Below are 11,349 nucleotides of genomic sequence, written 5' to 3'. Positions count from 1 at the left end.
ATTATTGACTAGAATATAAAGATTTAATAGTCACACTCGGAGACTTGATTTTTATAGTCAACTGAAATGTTCCCGTGCAATTTTTCTAGTATGTATTCTAGATGTTTGATCCTTTTGGTGAATGAATGAGTAGAAAATACTTATATGTGGATAGATATTTGTTCCAGTTAATCGTTTGTATAAAAACTATATATTTTAGACCTGTATTAAATATACAGATTTTAAAACATTATCAATATAAGATTTAGTGTATTGAACAAAAAAAATATTTATACGTTAAATGTAAAAAAAATATTTTAAAAAGGAATTGAGATACCTAAATTTTAATACTGAATGCTAAATCATATCAAGGCTGGATAATGTAGCAGAGTTTCTTTTATACAAACTTTTTCAAAGAATCAATATCTTAACTTTGATTACTAAAGTGACCGAGTTCTCATTGATGTCTTGCGAAAAAGTAATTTTATTTTCGTTTGTCATGGTTGTTAAGAACAATAAAAGTAGCAGCTGGTTTGTGGAGTTTTCATTAATTTTGTGTGTTGTTATTTTATTTGTAGGATTCTGTTTATAAAAGAAGAAGTAGTATCTTAATTATAGTTTGATTTCAATTACTAACAACAATGATTATTTTAATTATAGTTTGAGTACAATGTTAATTACAACAATATTAAAACTAGTTTGATTACAATAAATAAAATATTGATATAAATATTAACTCGTATTAATCCAAATGTTGTAACTTCTCCAACTTTTAGCTATATTTTGTTATTAGATAGATATTATACAATAAAGTATCAATTATTTTTTAAACTGGATTAAAATGTAAATTGGTTATGAAAAACCAAAAAGTGTAATTTAATTTAAACATGTGTTGATTTAATTACTTTGGAAAATTATTGAGGCCTATGATTGGTCAATTAGGGTCAAGTCAGTTGCCTTTTAATATATATTAATATTAAAATTAATTAATATACTAAAATATGATTGTGGTTTTCTCTCATCGACACGTGTCCCATTAAATCTATGTTAAAACATCCTATTTTTTAGATATCATAAATAATTAAACACATAATTAATTAATATATATTATGGTTTTCTCTCATAAATAATTAAACACATAATTTATCTTGAAGATCCTATTTTTTAAATACCACATAATTTCTCTCCTACCAAACACACCCTTAATATAACAAAACGTGACTAAAAATTGTAAAACGATGTGAACTATGTTTTACATATATTTTTTTTTATTAAGTGATACCATTACCAATTACCAATAATTACCATTACCAATATCAATAGTAATAGTAATACTAGATCTTGATAAATACCTTTACAATACATGTTTGTTATTATTATTTATTAGGGTATTATATAAGCGACCAAATGTATGTGGTTGAGTATGTTTAAACTTTTATTTCTTTATAAAAAAAGTCGAGTTAGTTTCATATATACCATTCCTACATGATGATATATCATATTTACCTAAAACTTGCTTTAAGACCATTGTACACCTTGAATTAAAAACTTGTAATTTGGGTATATATGATATTTAGGGAGTTTAGGGAGGGGATATATGATATTTGCCCACAAAAATCAATCATAGAATATATGTAGTCAATCCGTACATCATGCGTGTATTACGACTTGTATCTTATATATATATATATATATAAAAGTTGTAAAAATGTAATCAATGCTAAACCTTCACCTTAATGATGATATATATGATTTTAGTGTGGTTAATTAAATTGGTGTAGTAAATCTTGGTGATAATCTTAGAGTTTGATGTTTTATTACATTTACATTATTGATTATAATGTATGATGAATGATTTGTTACATTTACTATATTAATGTATTGATGATAGAAATGTTTCGTATTCCAGCAAGTGGGATAGCTTTCAATATGATGATTATGTCTTTGGTATTCATACGCTATAAAAAGTTAAAAGAGATGTTACAGCGTTAATTAAGTTTAGTAAAGAAATTGAATGTTTATGAATGTTTAGAAATTGAACTGTCAACCATAACAGATTATATCTCCTCCCTCTTCTTTCTAACTATATTTACTAATCAAAAATCCATTACGGTCTTTTTCTCCCGACCACACATATATGCATACGTATATGAAATTATGAACATAAGAAACTAATTTCATTTTTTTTTGTTAATTACTAATTGAGTGTTTTTATTTTTTATTTGTTGAATTAGTTGCTATATTAGCACTTCTTTAGACTTGACTAATGAGCATACTTAATGACCTTAGTTACTATTGTTTTTTTTCCAGATCTTTTGATGTTCAATGGCTTTCATAGATATTTTTGTGGCATTGTGATTAATTTGTGGCAATCAATTTTTCATTAAAGTTAGGTTACATGATGAAAGTTTTTGAATTCATCATGTATTTAGTCATTCGTCTTTTCTTTAACCATTTAAAACATCACGTTTGCTTTGATTCAATCCTTACAAACCTGAGCCAGACTGCAAGATTCATCACTAGGGTTAGTACTTTGTGAAACTAATCATCAGGTAAGTTTCTGTCTTTTTTTCCCCCCTCATATTCGGTTCGAAGTCAAAGCCCGTACACGGTGTTCATGCAATTATTTTGTTTGTTTTTGGACAAATATTGAATTAGTTGGGTTAAGCTTTTCAATTCAATCATTTGTTGTGTATGTTCTGCTACCATTGGAATTAGAGGTAATTTATTTTACTTTCTTATTATTTTAGGATTCTTATTATTTTCCTCAATTAAGGAGCTTCTAATTTTCAAATTTTAATGTGGCTACTTTTTAAATTTCGGTTAAGTGCTGTTGGAAGTTGAAGATTTGTCAAATGAATATTGGGATAAAGTAGTAAGTATAATTATTCTTAAGAGAGAATTATTAGCTGATTGTAGTCTGTGTGTAACCAAATTAGGGACTAAATGGTTCAGGTTTCATACTTTATGACGAGTGTTATCACATTTATTATTATCATTATGTTGAACTTAGTTTGTCGAGGCTGCTCTGCATTGTACTTTGCTTAGTTTACATAAGAAAGGTATGCAACCAATTATGCTTATGCACTAAAAATGCTCAACTCTAGCAACTCGCGTGTCATTTGACAATAATATAGGAATGTTTAGAGTGACTGTCGGGAAGTACATCCCGCCCCTTATAGATCCAGTAATAATGAGTTCCAGAGGAGCTCATTGTTTAAGTTTTCAAAACAATGACTTGAAAGGTCAAATTGGGTAAGATCTTGGTGAAGATCAGGTTGGATCAACTTAATAAACTTTCTGACCCGGTAAGTGTGTCCAATATGACTTCAAAAATAGAATCCTTTCAGTCATAATCTAGACCAGGAGCTATTTCTTTTAAATTGTTAACACACTAACTTAAATAGGTCAAATGTGATAAATGTGACAGGATTGAGACCTGTTAGTGTGTTGAGACAAGCTCGAGTCCACAGATCGGCTAAAACAACTAATATATGTTCTAAGTAGTTAATTACTTAAAATAGCGGTGTAGCGGTCAAGGTCTAATATATGATATATTGGTTATAGCGGTGAGATAGCGGTGGTATAGCGGTAATTAAAATATTATGCAATATCTATATATAAAACTTAATACTTAATATGTTATTAAAATATCACTTAATACTTTATACTTGATAGAAATATCAAAAGTCAAGCTTAACACTGTCAATATTTGAAACATTAATGTTAATACTTGCAAAAATTAGTGTTTCTTTCAAGTTTGGGCCCCCTAAAAAAAGCTATAACATCGCTATTTTACCACTCTTTGGACCGCTATAGCACCGATATTGGTAAAATAGCGTCGCTAATAGCAGAACCGTTATTTTGACTGCTATTTTGACCGCTATTTTACTTGAAGGCCGCTAAGCGCTATAGCACCGTTATAGCACATTATTAACTATATAATATGTTATGCTTCGGTTCATCCTTATGTTTCAATGCCTTCTTGGCAGTTTCTTTAAGATTAGCTACAAGAATTCATTCATGCTAAGGTACAACCCAAGCTACAAGATTTGCCTTTATGGGTTATACATGAATACTCATAAATGTAAAAAACATATTATTTAATTAGAGTATGAGGATATAATGTCATGGAAACATGGTTTCTTGGGTTAGAGCATCATATATAATAAGATAATCTATAAGAAATATGGGTAATGGGTAACGAGATTTGCATAATTTTGATAAAAACTAAAATAGGTACATATTTCTGATCATCTACGTTTTCTTCATTTTCCGTCTTGATCTAAAGAGACAATTTTGTTGAAAAAGCTTATCTATCTAAAGAAACGATTATATTTCTTATTATTGTAGGTAGACAAACTTCAGTTGGAATTGCATCTCAAGGTCAACGTGAGCATGGAAGATCTCGAGCTTGGTAAGTTTAGTACTAACTTTTATTTGTTGATTTAAGATTTGCAATAGTATTTATATGTATTCGATATTACATTTTCGTTAAAATAATTATTATTAAATTGTGTCCTAATTTGCTGGTTGTTGTGAATGCACCACAAAAGAAGAGAAATAGGGTTAATACGAACCATTGGGTCTGTTTAGTTAAAATTCTACTTTTGAGCAGATATATTGCAAGTTAGTTTACTCATGCATAAACTATGTGATAATATGTTGAGGTTTGTCATGAATTTTTTTCATATTATTGATGATGTTGCTCCATGTGCATGTGCTTTCAATTGGGCTAAAACTGCTGCAGGTATAATATAACTAAATCTTCTCTTTGTATTTTAGGTATTTCTTTGGGTGAAAAATGTGAAATCTTGTGGGACCGGCTGTGTTGTTGGTGGGTAACCTTTTGCAAATTCTTATCCATTACATGATAATAATAGGTGAGATCCATGGGTAAGTTTTGTAACTATGGATTTGGAGAGCACAGAACCACAAATTTGATTCTTCCTGAATACGTAAGTAACTTTAATGTTGTTGTGCGTATCCTATTGTGTTTTACTTATTTCCGATGTGCATTTTGACATTGTAGGGTAAAGATGAACTATCGAATCCTTATAGTATACTCAACGGTATTATGTGCCGTATGAAGCATGTAGAAGCACATCTCCTCTTTGTTATAGTATCCATTAAACACAGTTATATCAGGTGCGAGAACTTGGCGGTTATGGAGATGGATGCAACAATCATATTTGTAACACAAATAAGTAGATTTGGTTTATGAAGGAACTTGAAATCAACTTGATGTGATTTTCTTTGGTGAAAAAAGAACTTGGATAATCAAATTTAGTTTGTAAAAGCAAAAGCTCACATCTTAAGATAATGTTATGTGACATATTATAACTTGGATGTCGGTTTATGTTTAAAATTTCAGGCCGAAACTATAAGCATAACATTAGTTCTATTGACAATATTCAAAATTTTTAATTTGTTAACAGAATAATCAACTGATTGATGTGTTTTGTTGTTGTTGATATGCCCACAAAAGACTTGCTGATGTTTGCAGGGTGAGTTTCCATTATTCCATTCTATAAGGTTCCCATCCTATTACTATTGCTACTGTGCGACTGAATTTTTTATTGCAATTTGTTGCAGATGGCAATAGAGCAAATGCTTCAAGTCGAATACGGAATAGCTAAATGAAGGTTTACCGGGTTGAAAGGCTCCTATGTGTTTTTCATAAATAACAAACATTTGTTTTATATATTATTTTATTTTATTTGTATTGCAAGCGTCAAAGTAAGGGTGTTCCTTGCTTCACTCATGCGTTTTGTTTTTCCCAGTTGTGTGCGTCAGGTAAGCGTCATGAGGTCTGCTAAATCTGTGGTTGGGGAGCAACAAAAGATATATATACGGTGGGCATAAGGAGTAGGGACATAGGGTTAATGATCGACTTGGGTTTTTGTTTAATGTCATGTATTGGTTTCACAGTTCACAGGACACCTCACCAGATGCGCCCATACCGCTGCTTGCTTTGGAAGCCCTGATTGGCACCAAACACATCTTTGAGATCAAGAGTCGTACTTATTACCATTGTGGTGAGTACGGAAGTTTCAATGCCGTGAAGGTTTTTGCGCCTGCAATAGACGGTGATGCTTTGGAAGTGGTCAATCCACTTGAGAATGTCGCCACCGGCAATGTGTCCTCCTGGAGTGTGTTGAAGCAGGTTTCATCCCTTGATACCCCAACAACGGATTCTAGCCCCAAGCTGCATGTAAGTTGTGTGTGTTGGTTTGTTCGTGCGTGTACTTACATAATTTATATTATGTCGTGTGTATTCAAATAATAAAATGTTTTTGCAGTCTATGTTATGTGCTATAAGATTGTGCGATAACATGTGATTCATGATGTGTGGTTTCAGCTGTGTTGAAGAGTTGGGTTCTGAGGATTTAGCTGCCGATGGTGCGGGTGACAATGTGGGTCCTCACGATGAACGAAGGTGTTGTTAATATAGCTAAGTTTTATACTTTTATACAATATCCCGCTCTGGCAATATCCATGGTCTGTTATAACCTACATCATAGCCGTCTATGACTACAGATACTTATTTGCTACCCAAATGATTCTTATTTTTGATGTCTACTACCAGCATATCTCGACTCAATTTATCAATTATATTTTTTAAAGACATTCATAAATAATATGATCTAAGGCAATCTCATGGCCGGTCGTATAGATAGTTCTAATCCATATGATATTATTATGTAAATTTGTTGTTTTTACACCCACTAAACGGTGTCATATAACTTACATGTTCATAATTAAAACCATGTCGATGGCATGCTCCGACATGCAGTCTCTCCAACCACGATTCCCATATTGGGCATATATGCTAATTACATTTTAATTTAGATATCATTTTGGTAGAAATTTCGAACAATTTACTGTGGAAAAGCCTTTTTGCATACCATATTATGAGAAGTAAATCATATGACATCTTCAACAGCGTCACAAACTCAAATATACAATAGCAGCAAGCATAACAAAGGGTAAAGACGCTACATTGCTCGATGTAGTATCTTGGCATGATTTTATGTCGTTCTTAATGCTTTTGTTATAATCAGTGAATTGTAACTTTCATTACATATATAAAAAACCGGCAACAAAATGCATGCGAACAACGAGTTTAAAACTCGACGTGTGTAGCACGGGCTTTTAAGCCCTCGTAATAAAGAACAAACCTTAAATTCATATCTAAAAACTGCAGATTATTAAATAAAGTTCAAACATTAATTTATACCGTTTGATTACTTTGTGTTTCGTTTATTTTTGAAATTTTTTCTTTTGGTGCATTTAAAGAGCATACGTAAAAACTTTATAAAGATTTCAGTCTTTACATATTTCACTTATAAGGATTTCATTATAACTATTTTTAAATTATGAATTTTATATTTTTTTAATAATTAAAGACCAAAATCTTCCATTGCTTATCCTGATAAAACATGATAAGAGTTTTTATTTGTTTGAATATTGTCTATGCTATCCTTTTATTTGTGACCATTTTGTGATAATGAATTACTAATATAATCTTAAATGTAAAGTTTTTTATAACGGGTGTTATGAGAATGGTCTTAGGTGATATGATTTTTTTTATTACAAAATAGTTTTTCGGTGCCTAATTAACTATAACCGGGAAGTGGTCTTTGCTCTGGACTAGGATGGTAAGTTTGTCTTCATTTTAATTTTTCTCATACATCATCGTGATATTAATTGGGACCCAAGAACTCGTGAAGGTACTGGGTAAGTATAGTTTAATAGTTACTTGCTTTCTTGTACCTATAATCTTTGTTTATGGCATTTTACCTCGAATTGTTTTTACTTATAGGACAAAACAAACTACAATAAGTGAATATTGCGTTAACGCACGGGGTTTCTCGTCAGCTTACAACATGGAATAAAAAGAAACACATTTAAGTAGGAGTTGATAGTTTTCCATTCAAAAAAGCACACTTCTACCGCAACATATTGCGGGATACCAGAAGTAGAATTTATTAAAAATATTATTGCAATATTATCATTTAAGCATTTTATCCGACACCATCACGAACTTTACTAGATACGAGATGAAGGCACAACAAGTAGATGAGACTTCCTAACAACAGATAATCCGGGAGCTGGAGTCATGTCTAATTCTTCGGGTTTGCCATCATTTGGCATTGCCAGATCATACTTGAGAACTATATTTGCCAACACAACCTCGTTAGTTACCATAGCAAATTCAGTACCAGGACACCCTCTTCGGCCAGCACCAAAAGGTATATATTCAAAATGGAATCCTTTATAGTCCATGGAACTGTTTAAAAACCTATCGGGGTTAAATTTCTCCGGTTCTTCCCATATCGAAGGATCTCTTGCTATTGCCCAATTATTAACCATCACTTGGGTGCCTTTTGCGATATCATACCCCATTATATTCACATCCTCCCTTGATTCATGAGGAACTAGTAGTGGGACTGGAGGGTGTATTCGCAAGCTCTCTTTAAGAACGGCTTTCATGTAATGCATTTCATGCGTATCATCCTCTGTGACCATTGATCTTCCTCGAGCTATTTTTGTTACCTCTGTTTGTAGCTTCTTCATTATATCCGGGTTTCTTACTAGCTCGCTTAGTGTCCATTCTACATTTGAGTATGTTGTATCGGTTCCGGCAGAAAACACATCCTACAAAATAGCATACTAATTAAATCTTGAAAGAATGCATAAAGACACATATAAAGTATAACCTATAAACCAATAGGTTTCTCATCACTGAAAATCACTGTGCATCAATATATATATACTTGTGATTCCCTATGTATTCATATATCTTAATTAGGTCGAGAAACTTACAAAGATGACGGCTTTAATGGTATCTCTCTCAAATGTAAAGTTGGTTGAGTTTCCCTTTTGAAGGTCGAGTAAGATATCAACCAGATCTTGGCCTTCTTCCTTTCCTCCATCACCATTAGCATCTGCCTTCATATTCTTATCTATATGCTCGTCAATAATAACATCAAGAAACTCGTCAAATTCTTTAGCAACTTCATTTGCTTCTCGTTCTAAACCACGCAATTGATCCACCCATGATAACGACGGAATATAACTCCCTACAACAAAAGCACCAAGTAGGTGCTGAGATCTTGACAACAAGTCCATTAACTTTAAATCTCTATATGTCTTTCCTAAGGCCACTTGACATAATAGGTTGTTAGTAAGCAAAAAAAGCAACTGAGTCACATCAACTACAGAGCCACAACTTTTGCCAATCGTTTCAATCATATTAATTGTTTCCTTTTCTCTTATCTTTCTAAAGGATTGAACTCGTTTACGGCTTAGAAGGTGGAGCACCGTAATGCTCTTGACCTGCCTCCAATACTCGCCGTATGGGGCAAATCCTATGTCTTTAGAACCATAACTAAGCTTGTCATGAATGTATAGCTTTGGTCTACTCGAGAATATCAAATCATGGGTTTTCAAGATTTCTCTAGCTGCTTCAGCTGAGGACACTACCAACACGGGTACACTACCTAGGTGAATCAACACAAGTGGCCCGTGTTTTTGGCTTATGGCTCGTAAAGAGAGATGGGGGCTTGAGCCTAGTTGGTGAAGGTTTCCAATAATTGGAAGCTTTCGCGGGGATGGTGGTAGGTTTTTACGGGGTTTAGAAGGAGATGAAAGCAATTTGAAAGGAATCAAGAACAATAAGATAGTGAAGGAAAAGATGAGAGGGATAAGAAGGAGCTGAAATATTGAGAGAACCATCTTTGTTAGTTGCAATGTGGTATACTGATTAGCAAGATATGAGTGTGTATTTATAGGGTTTAGATTTTGATGGATTATTATAATAACCTTTCAAGTCTCACAAGAAGATATATGTGATGTGCTGATGATTGTCCACCTCAGTGCCAAATAGTATTTGTTTTCTCCTATTGTACGTAATGAACTACATGTGATCCATATCGTACGTTGAGTTACTTCATGAGCCTGATTTCACAAAATAGATTGACTAGTCACAGTGTTGTTAACCTTGAATGCGACACACACCAAATTAAGAATATAATATATATCTAGGCATCCGATGTTGGAAAATTCATTAGCACATGTTTACTTTTCATCTTGGACACAAATAAAGTTGGAAAAAAAGTTTATGGTTGTTCCAAATGGGAGTGGAAATAAACATTTGATGGAATTATTTTGAGAAATGCGCGCATTACTATTTGTATCTTTTTTTCCTCATTATTTTAATCCTTGTTATGTCCGCGCAATGCGACGGTATATTAACGGCGGTGGTAACGTGCAGAGGTTGTGGTGGCGGTGACGGCGGTGGTGGTGATGAGGACAGGTGGTGGTGACGGCGGCAGTGGTAGTGGCGGCGGGTATTGTAGGTTATTGATTTATTGTAGTTTTGATAAATTGTTGAAATTTAAAATCAATATTGAAATTTAAGTTCAATGTCAAAACTCAAAAGAAAATTTGCTTTATAATATATATAGGGGGAAGGGAGTATGAGGTTGTCCCCCATCTAAGCTTAGATGGGGAACCCCTCACATTTGTTTTTATAATCATAAAAATCATGGGGGGCCATGTGTTTATTTAAAGTTCAAACAAATATTAAAATATTTGTATGTAAGGGGTTCTCCATCTAAGCTTAGATGAGCAACAACCCCATACTCACTTTTCCTATATATATATATATATACACACATTTTCCTTATTTTAAGATCCCATATATATATATACCCTTATTTTGAAAACTATTTTTTTTAAAAACCGTAAAAACTTCTAAATTTCATATTAGATCACGTGTTTTTTTTGTTCATTCACATGTGAAACGTTATAAAAACATATGTTTCAGAAGATTTTTTTTTTCAAAACCTTATATATATTCGTTTGTCACATGTGAACAAAAAACATGAACAAATTCATTCACAAGTTCACAAACAGCTACTTTGAAGGTTTCTTAAAAAAGTTTCTTTCAAATGTGAATGAACAGATAAAACATGTAAATAAATATATATTTTAAGAGCTCTCATGGTTCTTACAAAAAAATGGTTCTCAAAATAAAAAAAAACTATCTCTCTCTCTATATATAGATACTTTCTTTTATATTTTTTTTTTTTTGAAAACTTTTAGTGAACTTAAAACACCACTATCATTCGCCGGAAAAAGTTGTGTCCAACGATGTAGAGGGGTCGAATTTGGCTGGTGCTAGGTCCAGGATGGTTAAAGATGATTCGACAACGAGCAAATGTGGATTGGTTCCAATTTCTTCTGGTAATGAAAAAGTTGTGTCCAACGTCTCTATGGAACAAAAAAGTGAACAAGTAAACGAGAATGTCGAGCCAACTGTAAGCAATAATGGCTATCAGTCAAATAGGCCCAAGGTTCACA

The 11,349-nt window shown here is 32.5% G+C and overlaps 1 protein-coding gene across 1 annotated transcript; it reads right to left on the bottom strand.

Moving 5' to 3' along the window:
* Positions 1–7,952: 7,952 nt before the first annotated feature.
* LOC122593838 (cytochrome P450 Tp4149-like) lies at positions 7,953–9,756 on the bottom strand. The gene is made up of 2 exons (XM_043766286.1): positions 8,809–9,756; positions 7,953–8,640 (listed from the first exon to the last, which is right to left on the bottom strand). Exons 1-2 carry the CDS (start codon positions 9,718–9,720, stop codon positions 8,032–8,034), a joined length of 1,521 nt encoding a protein of 506 aa, XP_043622221.1. The 5' UTR covers positions 9,721–9,756; the 3' UTR covers positions 7,953–8,031.
* Positions 9,757–11,349: the final 1,593 nt, after the last annotated feature.

This window comes from Erigeron canadensis, chromosome 3 (genome assembly GCF_010389155.1).
Source record: "Erigeron canadensis isolate Cc75 chromosome 3, C_canadensis_v1, whole genome shotgun sequence".
NCBI classification, from domain to species: Eukaryota; Viridiplantae; Streptophyta; class Magnoliopsida; order Asterales; family Asteraceae; genus Erigeron; species Erigeron canadensis.
Note: the sequence above shows the minus strand (reverse complement) of the source record. Positions and strands in the feature narration are given on the sequence as shown.

Excerpts from the sequence above, each read along its gene's own strand:
- LOC122593838 (XM_043766286.1), bottom strand. The coding sequence starts at position 9,720 with ATGGTTCTCTCAATATTTCAGCTCCTTCTTATCCCTCTCATCTTTTCC. Across the intron at positions 8,641-8,808 it reads CCATTAAAGCCGTCATCTTT|GATGTGTTTTCTGCCGGAAC; the intron begins GTAAGTTTCTCG and ends GCTATTTTGTAG.